This window comes from Manacus candei, unplaced genomic scaffold (genome assembly GCF_025592945.1).
Source record: "Manacus candei isolate 608988 ecotype Guabito, Panama unplaced genomic scaffold, ASM2559294v1 h1tg000071l, whole genome shotgun sequence".
Classification (NCBI taxonomy): domain Eukaryota; kingdom Metazoa; phylum Chordata; class Aves; order Passeriformes; family Pipridae; genus Manacus; species Manacus candei.
Genome location: NW_026138119.1, coordinates 4,861,477 through 4,878,632, shown reverse-complemented (window position 1 = coordinate 4,878,632; position 17,156 = coordinate 4,861,477). Strand labels below are relative to the sequence as shown.

Below are 17,156 nucleotides of genomic sequence, written 5' to 3'. Positions count from 1 at the left end.
TTTGATTTTTAAACACACAGCATTATAGGAGTACCTGAACAAGCTTGAAGTGAACTAATTTGGTGCTGGGTGTGTTGAGCACTGAACTCTAAGACCAGCTTCAGAGCCAGTTCAGATACTGTGATCAGTCTCACACAGTTTGGAAGTTTCTTAGGAAAGGAATGCTCAGTTAAAATCACTCATGCAAATGGTGGAAGAGGAGACAGGGAAGGAAGGAATTGATTTTTAATGTGTATTAGATAATAATGCTTGCATTGGACATGGTTTTATAAGCCTCTTGCATAAATGTCTGAAATCCATCTCTGTTGGTCTTTTGCCTTTAATCCGTGGATGTAGGTTGCGTCTTAGCCAGGGGTAAAAAGCAGTAAAAATAGCTAGGAATCATATTTGACTTGGCAAATGCTTCTTAAATTTTGGTTTATTGAAAATGTCAGCCCCTGAATTTGGTAGTATTTCCTTTTTATTTGAAGTTTATTAAATTGCAGACTGCATGTGCAAGCTATTCATTCCTTTTCTGATAGTTGGACGACAACTGCTTTTAGTTTTTTGTTTGTAAAGATGTTTTATCCTTATATTTATTTGTTTTTCTTGTAACTTACAGGACAAGGGACAGTAAAAACAGTTACAGCTGTTTCTTCTACTGTGACATCAGTACAAGCAACAACTTCACAGCTTAACAAAGCGTTCTCCTTCTCTTCTGCGGGGTCTGTATGAACCTTAAGAGTTCTTTGTGGTTGACTTTAAATATGAGTATGGGCTGTTACAGCAGGTGTTGCCTGCAAGATGTGTAATGCTATAAAATGGCACCTGCAGGTGTTAGACTGGGAGGGCAGGAGTTTTGTACCAGAGTTCTTGGAAGACTTTGTTTGTGGAAGCCTGAGCGAGGTCTGAAGGTCTCTGAGACTTGGGTGCAGTATCGTGTTGCTTTGAGATTTTTCAGTGTGTAACTAATCAAGAGTAAAGGATGACTGGCTTGCTTTGGGGGTTTATCTACAGTGGAGTATTGAACAAGTTCCCAGTTAGGGCTTGACATCTGTCCTGATGGTCAGGCTTGCTGAATGAGTTATTTATTCTAGTACAGCAGAGCAAATTTCATGTTTTGGCTTGGAAAAAAAGTCAGTTCCTGAAGGTGACTAGAGAGGCCCCCTGCCATCTGGTGATGGCTGTTACATAACAATAGCACAAAGCAAGGCACATGTTATGAACATACAGTTACTCTGAAATCTCTCTTAGGGAGTGTTTTTTCAGGGATGGCAGAAATACTTCTTTGATCACATCTAAACATAATCTGTGTTTAGGGGAGAGGGACAACTCCTTAGACATGATTGTTTGAAATTCTGCATGTTTACCAGTCTAACACTCAAGGGAGTTTCTCTTTATGAAGTGGGCAACATTAAGTATTTCAGAACACACGTACTTTCAAATGGCTGGTTTCTTGCAGTCTTACCCATTTCTCTGCACGTTTGTCAAGAGGATGTTACCCAAGTGCCTTGCTGTGCTCTTCAGAGGGCTAAAAGAGTCCTTTTGAGTGATGGAAATTCAGATTCAAAAAGCAAACAACCCTGCCTTTGTCCCATGTGCAGTGCCTCAGTGTGTAAACCATATGCTAAGTACAGTGCTGTTGTCAGTGATGTCTTAGTTCCACAGCCTTACTTCTATATCAGCAGCTGGTCTCTGAGAATCAGAGAAAGCTTTAAAAGCCTCAGGGAATGAAGATCTCTGTAAGACCCCAGCGCTCATTATGAAAGATCACAGTATTTTTGCAAGACAGAATGTTTTTAATGTGAAATAGTTAACAGTAACTTTTAATTTCTGTCTTGCTATGAGTGATCTCCTTTTTGATGGGTGTTATTCCCTTTTGTACATGCACTGACTCTTCCCTTTTTAGCTGTTTTAAACTCTAGTTGCCACTGTGGTTTCCTCTCTTGCCAGTCTCCCCAAAGCTATAAGTTTTGGGGCATGGTGTTCAGTGGCCAAGCTGCATGGGGAAAAATATACAGCAGAAAGGAAGGAACGTGGGAGGGTGAGGGGTGGTCAAAAGAACTTTGAATTCTGACTTGCTTTAACCCTCTAGAAGGCTTGTCAGAGAGGAAACAAATGGAGCACAGTCTGTGTGCATGCTTCTCTCTTCCAGTTGAGTTGTTGGAGAAACTGTTGCTGTGTGCCTTGTGCAAGTGTGTACTGGAAATCTGAGTCTCAGAGTTGTCTTAATCATATGGTTGGGAGTTTCAACACTTTGAGCTAAGTGTCATTCTTTGCCTTCCTCCTCTTTCCTCCTAGGCCTGTGTTTAATTTTAGTGGTGTCACATCAGCTGCTTCCTCACCGACGCCGCTCAGCCTCGCTTCCTCGCAAGGTTAGTTTGGGAGAGTGTGCCAACAGCATCTCTTCCTTACTAAGAGAATATTTACTCTCCTTAATTCATGTGGTTCTTGTTCTACATTGCAGTTGTAGTACTAAAATTGCAGTAACAGTACATGCACAGGCTACATACAGGGCTCTGTCCCGTGACACAGGGATCTGGGCCACCTGCCTTTCAGTTAAGAGTAAGCAAAATATTTGTTGCCAAGAACTTTTAGGAGGTACCAGTTTATAAAAAGGGTGACATCTGTAGTCATTTCCTCTGCTGTCTCTAATCTGTAGGTTTGAAGTTGCTGAGGTGGACTGACAGAGAAAACTGTCATCCAGTGAAATGAGCACTTAGTAATCAGAGGGAAATGCTTGGAATGGCTTTGTGTTGCTTCTAAAATTGAAGTGACAATACATAGGCTGCCTTTCCACTTCATAGGTAGATCATATTTGCCCAGCCTAGACAAAGGGGACCAATATATCTTCTTTATAATATTCTTGAAGTTTTCTGCCTCTTAATTCTGGTCTTGCAAAAGAGGTCATATGGTCAAAAACTTGCTCCCAATGTTACTGGTTGCTCTGATAAGAGATATCACCTTTTCTTACAAATCTTGGCTTGTTTCTGTCCTTAGACCATCACAGTCACAGTAGTGCTACTGATACTCTGTTGATGTTAAGCAGAGAGAATGAACTGGGCTTAAAATGTGAAGGTTTAGTTAACATAAAACCTTAGGTAAATAACACAGATAAAGGAGAAGAGGGAGGTGCAGGAGACAGACTTGCAAACCACAGTGTTGTGTGAGGGCAGATGCTTCACACTGCTCTGTGAAATGGTAGGAGCACCTTTGTCTCTATTAGCTGGTGATGGAACAACAACAGAAGGAATTTCAGTGCCTCAGGAGGAAAAAAAGAGATGTTATTGAGTATGTTACTTAAATATACTTAATATACTTATAGGGGAAAGCAGAAGGATAATAACAGCTCAGCTAAGAAGCTTTTACTCTTTGTTATTTGATCTCCATGCAGATTTCCTATACTTTGTCCAAATTGGCCCAAGGTCTAAGCACCAATGCAATGTTTTCAAGTCAGAAATTGTGTGTTTGGTGCTCAGAAATGAAATGACAGTACATTAAATAAAACTAGCCCAGTCTCCCTTAAAACTTCAGCAGTTTCACACTGTTGGACAGCAGTGTATGTTACAAGTGGAGCTGCTTTGGTAATTATATTTGAGAACTTTTCTCTAGTTTTTCAAAGCTGAAAGCAGGCTGTGTAGAAACTGGTTGGTGGTCTCTAAATAGCTGAATTTGTAAAGATTTGAATTTGTAGAAGACTCTTTAAGTGTTCAGAAAGTATTTTTATGACCTAAACTCTGTTTAAACAGTTCTGTAGTGAATGTCAGGAATTGTTTAGCTGAACCACGTAAGAAAGGGTGAAAGTGGTGTCAATAGCAAATGGTTTGTAGTAATCAGGTCTTCTATATTTTTATCAAACAGTAGAAAAACAAATAGGAACCAAAGGCTGGGGTTGTCTGTACTCAAAGACAGGGATGGTTAAGTGGAGGCTATGACATGACAGTAACGGTGTTTTTCACTGCCACCCTGGCTATAAAGTCTTCAGATGTTACTGTTGTCTCCTGATTGCATATGAAAGTGGCAGCTACCTGATGGTCAGAGGCTTTATAGTTTTGAGGCAAGAGCACTGTCAATCTGTGAAGTGCTGAAGAGGACTAGTATTGTAAGACTGATAAATGAGTTTTGCATACCCTAACTCTATTTGTAACCTCTTCTCTCTCTCCAACAGCCCCTGCTAAAGATTCTACCCAGCCATTTTTGTTTGCTGGGAGTTCCAAACTTGCCCCAGTTCCCGAGGGCTCCTTTGCTTTTGGGTCTCACAAGTCAGCAAGTGCTCCAGGAGGCGTAGTGGGAAGTAGCTCCTCAGCAGATGGCACCCAGTCAAACAAACCTGCTGCAACAACATCTTCTGCTCCCCCCACAGCCTCTGGCAAGTTGGATGTTGCTCCATCTAAACCAGGAGATCACTTGTTTCAGAGTAATCTGGCTGGGGAAACTCTGGGGAGCTTCTCAGGACTACGGGTTGGTCAAGTAGATGATAATGCCAAGACTACCACTAAAGCACCATCTACCAGTGTTGCAGGAACTCAGTCAACTAAAGTATCTACAATACCTTCTGGGTTTAATTTTGCTGCTCCCCTGACATTAGGAAAAGCTGGAGAAGCTGCTTCAACGTCAGTCACGTCAGCTGGCACGGCATCCGTGTCCATCAGCACGAGTGCCACAGGCAATCTCTTTGGCAATGTCCAGTTAACCCACACAGGGGCTTCTGGGGTGTTTAATCTTGGAGGCTCTAGTGGCAACAAACCCACCTTTTCATTTGGTATTCAGCAAACAAACAGTGTGACCACATCCACCTCTACCCCTTCTACTCTCTCTGCTTCAACGTCCCTCTCGTTTGGAAGTTTCTCCAGTTCATCACAAACTGCCATCCCTGCTGCAGCTTCTAGTAAGTCTGCAGGGGATGCCAAACTACCACCTGTGTCAGAAAAAACATCTGAAAACGAAGCTGTAGCAGCTGTGTCTTCACCTCCAGTGGCACAGTCCCCACAGGCACAGCTCTCAGAGCCAGTGAAAGAAGCCGCCTTACCCCAGGCCACAGCCGGGGACACCGTCCTGGAGGGCTCCGGCACCGCGGCGGCACCGCCTCCCCCCGAAGCCGTGGCTGCTCCTGCCTCCACCAGTGATTTGAAGGCACCGGTGCCTCCTGCCATCTCTGCAGCCGCCCCACCAGATCAGAGTGTCTCAGCACCCACCTCTGCAGCAAACGTTGCCTCTCCTGCAGAAGCCACGGCTGTGCTGGCTGCTCCCTCTGACGTTACTACAGCTGTGCAGAGTCCAGCTGTCGGTGCCCCTGTGTTTGCCCCCACTTCTGCAGGCTCCTCGGTGTTCTCTCAGCCTCCAAGTTCCAGCTCTTCTGGCTCAGCATTTAGCCAGCCTGCTGCTGGTGATACAGCTGCCACCCCTTCCACACCACCAGGTTTTGGACAGCTCCCAGCAGGTACCACAGCATCCTCTCCGTTTGGGCAGCTCACCACCAGCACCCTGTCCACTGCCACCGCCACCACACCGGCTGCCAGCTCGGGCTTTGGTACTTCTGCTTTTGGCACCACCACGACAGGGGGCTTTGGTCAGCCAGCCTTTGGGCAAGCACCCATCTTTGGGCAGCCTGCAAGCAGTTCTGCAAGTGTCTTTACCTTTAGCCAGTCTGGGTTTGGGACAATGCCAGCCTTTGGCCAGCCGGCCGCTTCCACGGCAGCCTCGAGCACCGTGAATGTTTTTGGAGTACCGGCTAGCACCAACAGCTCCAGCTCCTTCTTTGGACAGCCATCTGCCAGCACTGGAGGGGGGCTCTTTGGGCAAAGCACCCCCCCTGTGTTTGGGCAGAGCACTGGCTTTGGGCAGGGGGGATCTGTCTTCGGGAGCACCGCCGCTGTCACCACCACCACGTCGTCTGCTGCATTCAGCTTCTGCCAGGCTTCAGGTAAGAGCAAACTGGGAGATGTGACGTGGGTTTTTTTCCCCCTGTGGCACCTGATGGTTTTCATTTTTTTGGTGGGTTTTCTCCTTCTTTGTTCTGTTTTGGTTTGGTTTTTTTTCAGTTAGTAAGAACAGAAGCTTCAATGTGTGTGTGAGGGGGAGACTAATGTTGGAGACCAAAGAAGCTTTTGCTCTGCTTCACTGTTCATCAGCAGGCCTCTCTTGAGTGCAGCCTTGTCAATCCAATCCTGCCTTCATTTTATACTTACAAGTTTACCTTGATTTAATTTGGAACGACGCCTTGTCCTGCCTCTTGCACAATAAATATAAGTGTTGTAAATTGTTACGTGGAAGAGGCAAAGGCAGCTCTGAGACCATAACCAAGGCAATGAATACAGATGCAGCCCTTCCTTCAGATGTGCAACAGTGGATGTACAAACAGGTATAATACCATGTTGTCTTCTGGGGTGGCAAAAAAATTTTAAGCCCTCAAAGTGATGAGTTAGTGAGGAATAATCCGCTAAATCTGCTTTTGCATTTGGAAACATCTCAAAATTAAATATAACAGTAGCACGACCATCCTGTCCACACAGTTAAATCAAATACCTACACAGACCAAACCTCAGTGTCCTTTTGTTCTCCTCACTGCTTATTGTTGTTTTTTTACAGAAGTTCATCTGTACAATCTTCAGAGACCTCCCAGGGAAAAGTGAAAAGTACATAGTCATAATAGAGAGCATGTATTTGCAAGGAAGAAAAACTAATTAGGCTCATTTAATTAAAAATTATGGCACTGGAGGCAACTGCTTATTCATTTTAACTACAGTAACAGAGAATAGTTAAATTGGGGGAAGTGAACTCTGCTCGAGAAAGGTGTTCCTAATTATAGAAATGCAAGTTTTATTACAAAAGGCACATTTAAGTGAACTGGGAAATGGAAAGGGGAGTTCTTTTTTTAATCAAAACATTTCATTATCTTTAACAGGAGTCATCAGGTAACAAAGCTCAGATCCTCCTTACACAAGGGCAATCAGAAAGCTGCAGAGCTTGTGCAGGACTTGCAGCACTATTGTAGCCAGGTTCACAGAAATCCAGTTCTCTTGGTAGCAACACTCCCACAAGTGAAAAGGCCTCTTATTGTCTGTTTGTTTTTAAGCTGGACAACAAGAGGAGGAGAAGGACTTGCAAATAAACTTTCAGTGCATTTTATTATTTGTGTATTGGAACATGCTTTGTATTTGTGCAGCCTGGATATGTTTGGTAGCATCATTTGTATCCCTGTATTTTGGTATGGAAGACCTGTCTTTTCCCTGTCCTGGACTAGTGTCACCTCCCTGACTGTCTTATACCCTACTAATAGTTCTGGTGGTTTGTTTTTCTTTCTTTTCTTAGGTTTTGGTTCTAGTACCACAGGTTCTGTGTTTGGGCAAGCAGCTAATTCTGGAGGCACTGTCTTTGGCCAGGCAAGTATTTATGGATTGTTGTAGAAACAAGGGACTGTTACATGTAGGGGACTTGATCAGGGTTCCCTATTACTGATATATTTTAAAAAAAATACAATTTGATGTGTTCAATGAAACATGTCCCAGTCTGTAGTGAAGACATTTGCTGTTGTAGTGAGCACCAAACTAGCATCTGCATGAATGTTTTCTGAGGGGTTTGGAGGCACAAACATTTTATCACAGGCAAGATAAGACACAGATGCAGTAAGTCACCTGCCTTTATTCCATGCTAAGTGGAAAGTGAACAATGTAGGGCAAGTCTCAAAGGTGTTATTCTATGCCATGGATGAAGTTTAAGGCAAACTTAAATAAAATTTCATGGCATTCCGTGTTGGAAGGTGATTGCTTGCTGGTTTGTCAGCCCCTTCATAAATCCAGAATAGGCCAGAGCCAGACAGAAAGAGCAGCCTTGGGAACATGTGCTGCTTTGACTTCACTTAAATCCCTTTTTTGTCCTTTTTGTTCTCTAGCAGCCATCTTCTTCCAGTGGAGGCTTGTTTGGAACTGGCAGTGGTGGGAGAGGTGGAGGCTTCTTCAGTGGTCTGGGAGGAAAGCCAAGTCAGGATGCAGCCAATAAGAATCCCTTCGGTTCCTCCAGTGGAGGATTTGGATCTGCAGCTTCCCAGAGTAAGTGAGCAAAACAAGAATACAAAATGTGCTGTGATTTCCATCTGCTTTTGTGATCCCATCTGCTTTTCTGCTGCTGGTTGTGTTTGAGTAAATTCTGTGTTAATTTAAAAAAGGCTTTGAGGGGGTAACTGAGAGTATGTGTGATGTGTAATCCAGAATTTTTCTTTTAGGTTTATGGAAAACAAGTAGAGAAGCCATTGAAACAAACAAGCAGATGCAGGAAGTGTGAAGAATACCCATATTCTGTAGGGAGTTCTCAGCCAAATCCTTCCTTAAAATGAAATACTCTAAATCAATATCACTGAATTTCTGCTTCCAACTTAGTTGGAAGTTAGAAAGCTTTAATTATCTCTCATCTGCCCTAAGACTGTAAAAATTGTTAAAGAATCAAGAGAAACCAAGTTAAAAAATATGTGAGGGACAGAAGTTTTGTCGACCTCATCCTAAAAATGAATGTCTCTGTGCAGCACATTCAAGATAACTTTATCCAACTTTGCTATGACCTGTGGTTAAGCAGGTAGCTGTAGGTTTAGCTGCAAGTGGCTAAAAGTAACACTTCAACTCATGAGAGAGTAAATTCATTTATTTTATTACATCTTTAATGATCCATTGGGATTAATGGTTGAGGTCAGTTTTCTAACCTTGCCAATTTAATAATTTATTGCAGTGCTGGGTTTTGAGATGAAATAAAACAGATGATTCACCAGAGAAAGGCTTTGGTTGTTCTGTGTCCTGACTCTAAATGCAAAAACTCAGTTTTGCATTTAGCCTTGTGAAAGATGAAAACATGAGTTATTTCTCCTACTTTAAGGTCCTGTCAGATAGTAATGTGTAGAAATACTGGCCATTGCCAAGACAGCCGAGAATCTTTAATTTGTGGTTTGCTGATATTTGTGTTGCCTGGAGAGACTGACTGTAGCTGCTGGGATTTCTCACTTGAGGGATTGTCTTTTACTGACTGGGGCACAGGATGCATCTAAACAAATCATCCATTGTGGTGATTTACTAGATTGCAGCAATAAAGGGTTGTTAGTGGTCCATCAGATCCAGAATGGATCTTGGTGGAACTACAAAGCCCTGTAACTGGGGAAAACTTGGCTTCTCTCTGCATTGTTTTCAGTGTGATGTTCATTGTGTGCTTGGGGGTTGGGGAAGGAAAAGGCATTTTCCTTTCTGCTGCTTCAGTTAATGAAGTGCAGTGTAGAATATTGACTGTTATGAGTATTGGCTGTTGACAAGTGTTCTTCATCTCCCCAGATTCTTCGAGCTTATTTGGAAACAGTGGAGCAAAGACTTTTGGATTTGGCAGCTCATCTTTTGGAGAGCAGAAGCCCACGGGCACCTTCAGCTCCGGTGGTGGAAGTGTGGCCTCTCAAGGCTTTGGGTTCTCCAGTCCAAACAAAGCAGGTACTTTGGGAATCCACCCACTGTGACAGTTTGTCTGGGAAATATTTAAAATTCTACCACTTGGCTCTCTACAGACTGGACTCATTGGCACATACAAGCATTGTCTCTGAACAATAAATAAAAATAACTAATGGCTTATGAAAGGAACTGTAAGTGGTGGGTTCAAGGCAAAAATTTACACTCTTGTGCAAGAAAGCCCCCAGTAAACCATATCCTCAAATGTTAATTCCAAAAATTGCCTTTGCCATTTAAGAGCAGAGAGCTGTGTGACTTAGTTCTGATCCTATATTCTGTACAATGAAGAGTACAGAATATGGAACTGAAAGAATTTTTGCTATTTTAGATAATTCCTTGGAATGTTATCTTACAAACTTCACTCTGGGTTTTGTAACCCTTTTTATCCCCATTTCACTACTTACAAATAGTGGCAAAAAGAAAGAGAAACATGTTAAATGCATTGCAAAAGAGAGTGTATGTTGAGCAAAGCTTCAGCCCCTGGGATAAGTGCTATAACTTCCTAGAGACAGAGGTAACAAGATATCTGATCTGTGTTTAAATAATTCAGGCCTAGCATTTATTTTTTTTCCAGACCTTTTGTGTTTACAGCCAAACAGTATCCATTACCTTGACATGGACTGGAATTTCACCCTGGGTATTAAAATGTGCAGTGGTATCCCATCCTCATCCCTAACCAGACAAAAGAGCAGGTGTCCTTCACGTTCCACAGTGTCAATTAGAAACAGGCCAATCATATCAGCAGATGAACAGAGAATAAAATAATCTGGGTACAAGCCCATTGAGGACTGCAGAAGGCAGCTAAACCCTGAAGAGAAATTGCCAAGAGCAGAGCACAGTTCTGTGGGAATTGTGCAGTTCCACTGACCTGGCATTTAATCCTTGCATTTTAGTTTCCACCACTTAAACTGGGATTAGATAATACCCTGCCTCCTGAATCTTTGCATCACTGGAGCACCTAAAAACCAAGCTTGCATCTACTCTCTCATCCTAAGAGATGGGGCAGACTTGCTCACTGCACTGGGGAGTTATTCCATCTTAAGCACTCACCTGCAAGAAAAGTTCTGTCTGCAGGACACTTATGTGTCCTTCCAGAGTTTTAGATTAGGATCCAGGGTAAAACCCTGCATAAAATCACAGCAGCAAGTGTTCATACACCTGACCTTGGCAGGAGACTTCTCATTCCCCATTGCTACTTGCAGGAGACTTCTCATTCCCCATTGCTACTTGCAGTCCTTTGGATAGTCATCTGTTTAAATGGTGAGGAGCAGAGCTTTAAAACTAAATAAGATGAGATTTTTTTTTTTCCCATGGTAAAGAGTTGTATGATGAAGAATGGATATGTCTTCTTTTTTTTTTTTTTTAATAATAATAATAATAGTAAAAGCATCAGTCTAAGACCTTTTGTATGTATTTGTACTGGACCATGGTTATTCTGCACACTTGCTCTCTCACAGTTAAGATATTGGGAGTTATTCTGTATAAAGCAAGTAGAGATTCCTTCACGGTGTGCAAGCATGTGCAATATATTACCACCTTCTAGTGCAGCTCTAGGACTGAGCTGTAGCACAAGAGACACAGAATGTGTTTTTGTTGTGGATGCTTATTTAATTTGGTTGCAGTTTCTTGCATGCATTCAGGCACTTCTCACCTGTTTCTTTTGCAACAAAACACCCTGCAGTTAGTTTTATAAATAATGTGATGTTCATACGATAAGATGAAAAACCCCATTATCTACTTGGAAACCTAGTTTTTCCTTTCTCTTTCTGTGTTATTGTTTATGTGATGTTCTTGTCCCCTTTTTTTTTTTCTTTGTTTTTTTTTTTTTTTGCCTCTGTTTTGCTCAGGTGGCTTCGGTGCTGCTCCAGTGTTTGGCAGCCCTCCCACTTTCGGGGGATCCCCTGGGTTCGGAGGGGTGCCAGCATTCGGTTCAGCCCCAACCTTTTCAAGCCCTCTGGGCTCAACGGGAGGCAAAGTGTTCGGCGAGGGTACTGCAGCAGCCAGCGCTGGAGGATTTGGGTAAGGCAACCAGGGGAAAACAACATTCCTGCATGACAAGATTATGCTCAGTTACCTCCGCATTAACGGGAAGAAAACATTCGTTGATTGTTTGGCGAGCTCAAAAATGTCCTTGGTTTGTTTTAAAACAACAATTAAGGCATAAAGATAAGGCTTTAACCCCAAAGGAAATAATGTGTGTGATCTCATTTTAATGCTGATGCTACTGTGTTGAATCTTTAGCTTTAGAGATGTCATCTTGCAATTGTCTAAGGGAATGCAGGAGTATTTCACTTAACGAGTGCAAATCCAGGCCTAGCAAAGAAAATAACAAATGTTGTTATCTGTGACTCTGTCCAGCCACCTTATCCACTGGTTAGATTTGGGCTAGAGCTACTAATGAGAATTCAGGCTGCTCCCTCACCTTTGGGATGAGGCACTTGTAACAGCCTGTGCTCCCAGAGCGCTTTATGTTTATCCCACACTGATTGTTTTTACCTGTTCTGCACCCCTTAAGCCTGTGCTTGGCACCAGAGCAGACAGTACATTATTCCTGGCTTTGTTCAGCAAATACAGAATTTCAAACCTTGCAGAGCAGCTTCTGCTACTGGCAGTAAGTGCACTTCTTGAACACTGTGCTACCAGCCAGCAGTGCTCCCTCATGCCCTGCAGTTAAACTCAGACTGAACAGAGCCAATTAAAAAGAGGAAAAACTTCCAGTGAGGAGAGGAAACCGGATGTCTTCCCAGTGCTGGTGTTTACATATTTCACAAGTGTTTGTCTCTGTCTGGTTTCAGGAGGAACTGCCTTTTATGTAAGACACATTAGAACACCCCAAAGTGTAACTTGCTAATTCCCTGAGAGGTTTAGGGCAGGTACCCCTGAGCTGTGGGAGGCTCCAGCTGTGGGTTCTGCTGCCCAGAGCTCCCGTGCAGCAAATTGGACAGTCCCTTTGGAAAGGGTGGGATTAAATCTCCACAAAGAAGGATGCACTTGTAGGGATGACTTAGCTTAACTTAGCTGATGGCTTGTTCAGTTCTGACATCCAGCCATTGTGCTGCAGGATTTTGTACTGAAACTGGATGTGCTCCCTGACAACGTTGGAAGCTTAAAAGATAAAATGGGATTCAGAACAAGCAGCGTGTTGATGAAACAGAGGTCTTGCATAAGCAGTCTGCAGACTCAAGAAAGATAATTCAGTGACTGAACTTGTGGGAAGTTTTGACAATTTTTTTCTCTACTAGAAAGGTGCAGACTCGGTCTGATATTTTCAGAGTTGCCTGAGGAATGTGATTTTGATTTTTAAAACTTTTGAAGAGTGTGCAGAATTCCCAGGCAGCTTTACAAAAATCCAAATCTCACCACAAAATGTTGAGCAATAGTTTAATTCTGCAGTATAATGTAGCATCTGTGTAGGATTTCCTTTCTGCCTTTTTCCTGAAGTGAAACTTTAAAAATCCCAATTCCAAGGAAGTTACTTGCCAGTACATTGTGCCGTATTAGCTCCAAGTTCCTGAGAACACCCTGCTGACTGAAATACATGTGATTCATACTGCTTCAATTCTGAAAAATCTCCATCACTCAATAGATGACTGGGGTGTCAAAAATAGAAACCACTACACTTCTTCAGAGTCTGCAGTTCTGACTGTTTGTGAGCAAATAATGTTTTGCTTTCATAAACTAACCTCAAGTGCCTCTCAATTGTGTTTTGCACATCAGCTTTACAAAAGACCTGGGCAAGATAGGTTGGATTAAATTGTTACCAGGCAGTGGCTGCATCTCGTGTCTTTTATATGTTTGGAAAAAAAATCTGCCTGTAGCTTAAGCTGTTTCCTGATCATACTTTCCAACAGGCATGTTTCAGTTGCAGCTGAAAGGAGCAGTTTGAACCACAAGTTTTCCTTGTCACTGTTTTCACTTCCACTGCCTTACACCAGATAGATGTGATTTGTGAGTTGTGGTATAGTCCTGAGAAGATGGAGCACTGCAAAACCTCTTGTTCTAGAAGTATCACCCTATCTTGCTTCTCTTTTAAAAGACCTAAAAAAACCTGTTCTGTTCAAAGCCACATTTGTGGCTCTAAGCTGAAGCTGCCTGCAAGGTACAGGGGTCAAGAGCCAAAGCAGAGGCACAGGGGATGGGTAGCAGGGCCAGAGATGCAGAGTCACTGAACTGCCCTGGTATCTAATGCTGTCTGTGGGAGCAGTGTGTGCACTTGGCAGTGTCTGGGAGAGGAGAGGTGATGTCCTTTACCAGGTGACTTGCTTGTCACACTGCTGCAAGGGCTGTCTTTTATCTGCAGAGATAGCTTTTGATGTGGGTTTGTGTTTTGGGGTTTTTTTAAGCCTACTAGATGTGGATGGATGGAGAGGTGGGTTAACGTGCTGTCAGGTCATATTTTAAGTCAGAAATGACAGGAGCTTGTGTGAGGCAGAGCTCTGCAAAGCTGGCACACTGTGACTGGTCCAGCTCTGCTCAGGGGAGGCTGTGCTGGGTTAGTGCTGGTAGAGCTGTGCACTTGCAGAGCTTTAGCAGAGCTTGGCATTTGGAAATCTTGTGTCTGCATTTTGCCCAGTTTAAGTTAAACTTGAAGGTCGTTCTTTGAGTGCATTTCTTACATTCAGAATTAGGAGGAGTGTAGAGGGGGCAGAGAACCATAATGCATATCGTGGTCTCATTAGTGTGTCGTGCTGGGAGCTCTGCACTGCCTGCTTGGACAGTGTGGGTGGAGAAAGGAGACAAATTTCCATATATAAAATTGTTTTTTATCTCAGTTCCCAAAGGCAATTAGGGAAGTGATCCAGAGGTGATGGGGAGAAGTGCCAGGTAGATGCAGATCTTCAGAGAAGCACTGGAACTCTTTGTGGTTCTAAATGGGCTGGGGAAAAAAAAGGAATTGAGAAATGTGCAGATAGTCTCATGGGCAGTGAGTAAGGTACACCCTGAAATTTGGAGCGTGGGTTCTGTATCTGTGCTCTGCTTTGTGCTCCAGACATGAGCAGCTCATATTAATTCTGTGTTTGCTGCCCTGTTTGTGAAACGAAATGATGCACTACTTTTAGTGAAAACTACACACAGAGTTGAATTAAAATATTCCATTTCATGGCTGGAGTTGGCTTTCCCAAGCACTTGAAAAACATACCCTGGGTAAGCATGAACATATTTGCCTTTCTGCCTGGTGTATGTTAAGAATGGGAGCTGAACAGACATTTCTATGTACAATAATCTTTCCCAAACCAGAAACTCTCTTTCCAAAATGACCTATTCTAATTATTCATATCAACTGGTCTCACCTTTTGATGTATCCTCACTTAAGGAGTGCACTGTTACCATTGGTGTGGGGACAGACTTCCAGTGTAAGTGAGCAGGTGTTTGCAAACACAGCTTTTCTCTTTAAAAACTGCAGGTTTGGTGGTACCAGTAACAACACAGCATCGTTTGGCACCCTGGCAAACCAAAATACCCCCACGTTTGGATCCCTGTCACAGCAGGGCACCGGCTTTGGCACACAGAGCAGTGGATTCTCAGCTTTTGGGACAGGTGGAGGAGGTAGGAGAGGCTAAAATTAGCATTTGGGTGATACTCTCAGGCACATGGTCCTGTGCAGGGTAAGGGTTGGACTCTATGACCCTTGTGGGTCCTTTCCAATTCAACACATTGTGTGATTCTGTGAAAATATAATGACCCTAAGCAACCACCACGTCTCTGGTTATCCCTGGAAATTGGGTGTGACTCATCAGTTCCCTGCCAAAAATCTGCCTGATCCTGGCTCTGCTATAGATAAGGCACCATGTCCTGGAAAGCTGAGCTGCAGAGTGGGGTATAGCACCTTCTCAGCCTTTAGCCCCTAATTCCATCACTGATGTGCTGTGTGGCATGTCAATACCTCCCTCTTCTGCACACCTTATCAGATTGTTGCTTTTCATCCCTTTTTGTGGAGTTGCTCTTTCTCCTCGAAGGAAAATATTGAGAAATAATTAATATCTCCTCAGTACCATGCACATGGGTATCTGTGTGTAAGTACTACTGCAAAACTGAGCTGGAGCACCAATAGCCAAGTGTTTTTCTGCTGCAATTCAGTGAAGCCCCAGTGATTTACCCAGGGCTGAGAGCAGAGCCTGTGGAAGGCCACGTTCACTGGTGGCTGCCTGTCACCAAGGACGTGCATTAAGCACACACCATCTCCAGAAAGCTGCTCTCAGAGAGCTGAATAAACCAGGCACATTGTCTGCAGTGCTGCTAATGAATGGCCTGGCTGATGAGCAGTGAAAGCCAAGCCCTCTTAGGAGCCAAACAAGTCACTTCTCTTCTAGATGGAGATTTGACTTTATTGTTTGCCCATCTTTTTTTTTCCTGGCCTAAGGCAGGAAAGAAATATTTTTCAGTCTGTGTGTGGGAGGGGGCATTTACTACAAATCTTATGTGTTCATTTTTCCCTTTTAACAACTATTTTTCTAATTTTTCAGGGTTTGGTTTTGGTTCACCTAACACGTAAGTACCATTTTTGTATCTAATTTTTCAATAAAAATACAAATAGAATCAGAAGAAAAAGTTTAATGGTTTACAAGAGCAAGCTCTGAAAATAACAGTGAAATACTGGTGCTGATTTCCATTTTGGTGGCACTGCAGAGAGCTTGAAGTCCAGGCTCTGTGCTTTCCAGTGAGGTTCTTCTGTTTCATAAGAGAGAATTTCTAACTGGATCATGTTCTTTCTCCACCTCTCAGGGACATTATGTGTGTGCTCAGACTGTGTGTGTGAATCTGAAAATCTCTTCCATTTATCAGATTGAAACAAGGAATGAAATAAATTGGTACTTTTGTGGCTGAAGTGAGATGATGATTTACAGCTAAAGGTTAACTCTGTCATCCACTCTGCCTGGCTGGATCCCTTCCAGCAAGTTTCTTAAACTTTGTTTCCCTGTCAAGCAGAGAGATCATGGATCTCTGCAGATGACAGGCTCTAGAATAAGCACAATTATATCTACTTAGGGTGTGTTGCTGCAGGCTCAGGTAAAAGATGCTGGAAATACTCGTGTGTTCTCATAAAAAGCTTCTGGTACCAGGGAGACTGGAGGTTTGATTGAGAGATCTGCTGAATTAATGCTGCCTTGAGGGAGGCTCTAGCACTCATTGCCCTGGTTTTCTTTTTTTCATTTCCTTGCTCCACAGATCTTCCTCTGGATTTAGTGGATGGAGAAGCTAGGAACATGCTGACCTCTCCTGTAGAACCTGCATTCTTGAGTCACCAACGTGATCAATATCCAACCAGCTTTTCTTTTAAATACGAGTTCTCAGACTTCTTTTTTTTTTTCCTTTTTTTTTTTAAAGAAGAAAAGATTTTGCTTATTTTTATGCAATACTTGTTCTCGCTCTATATTAAACTATTTTATCTGCCTTGGTGTTATTTGTGTTGGAAGGGTTTATCTCCCTGTGTTCTGGGGTTTCCAGCTTTTCTCTTGTTCATCCCTTGCCTTACACAAGGGAGTAGCTCCAGTTGGTTCCTGACATAAACCAGCACATTTTTCATTAAGAGAATGCCTGATTATCCCAGGCTCTTAAGAAGGGACTGAGGTTTACCCTGCTAATTTTAAGTCTAGGATGGGGCACATGCTTATCTCAGTGAAGTGCTAAAACTGAGTCATGTGTGAGCCAGAGGCTTAGTGGAGGAATAGGAAATTATCTGAGAAGAAGCTGGCAGCGTGCAGA

At 43.0% G+C, this 17,156-nt stretch overlaps 1 protein-coding gene across 2 annotated transcripts in view; it reads left to right on the top strand.

Moving 5' to 3' along the window:
- NUP214 (nucleoporin 214) overlaps positions 1 to 16,844 on the top strand; it is a 41,285-nt gene extending 24,441 nt beyond the window's left edge. Inside the window, exons 27-36 of one of the 2 annotated variants that reach the window (XM_051807804.1) lie at positions 602 to 704; positions 2,281 to 2,354; positions 4,148 to 5,902; positions 7,291 to 7,361; positions 7,874 to 8,027; positions 9,288 to 9,437; positions 11,300 to 11,471; positions 14,857 to 14,999; positions 15,917 to 15,941; positions 16,620 to 16,844. In XM_051807804.1, the coding sequence (XP_051663764.1) occupies positions 602 to 704; positions 2,281 to 2,354; positions 4,148 to 5,902; positions 7,291 to 7,361; positions 7,874 to 8,027; positions 9,288 to 9,437; positions 11,300 to 11,471; positions 14,857 to 14,999; positions 15,917 to 15,941; positions 16,620 to 16,653 (2,681 nt within the window). In that variant the 3' untranslated portion in view covers positions 16,654 to 16,844. Of the gene's footprint in view, positions 1 to 601; positions 705 to 2,280; positions 2,355 to 4,147; positions 5,903 to 7,290; positions 7,362 to 7,870; positions 8,028 to 9,287; positions 9,438 to 11,299; positions 11,472 to 14,856; positions 15,000 to 15,916; positions 15,942 to 16,619 lie in introns of both variants that reach the window. The other variant, XM_051807803.1, reaches the window with a different exon arrangement.
- Positions 16,845 to 17,156: the final 312 nt, after the last annotated feature.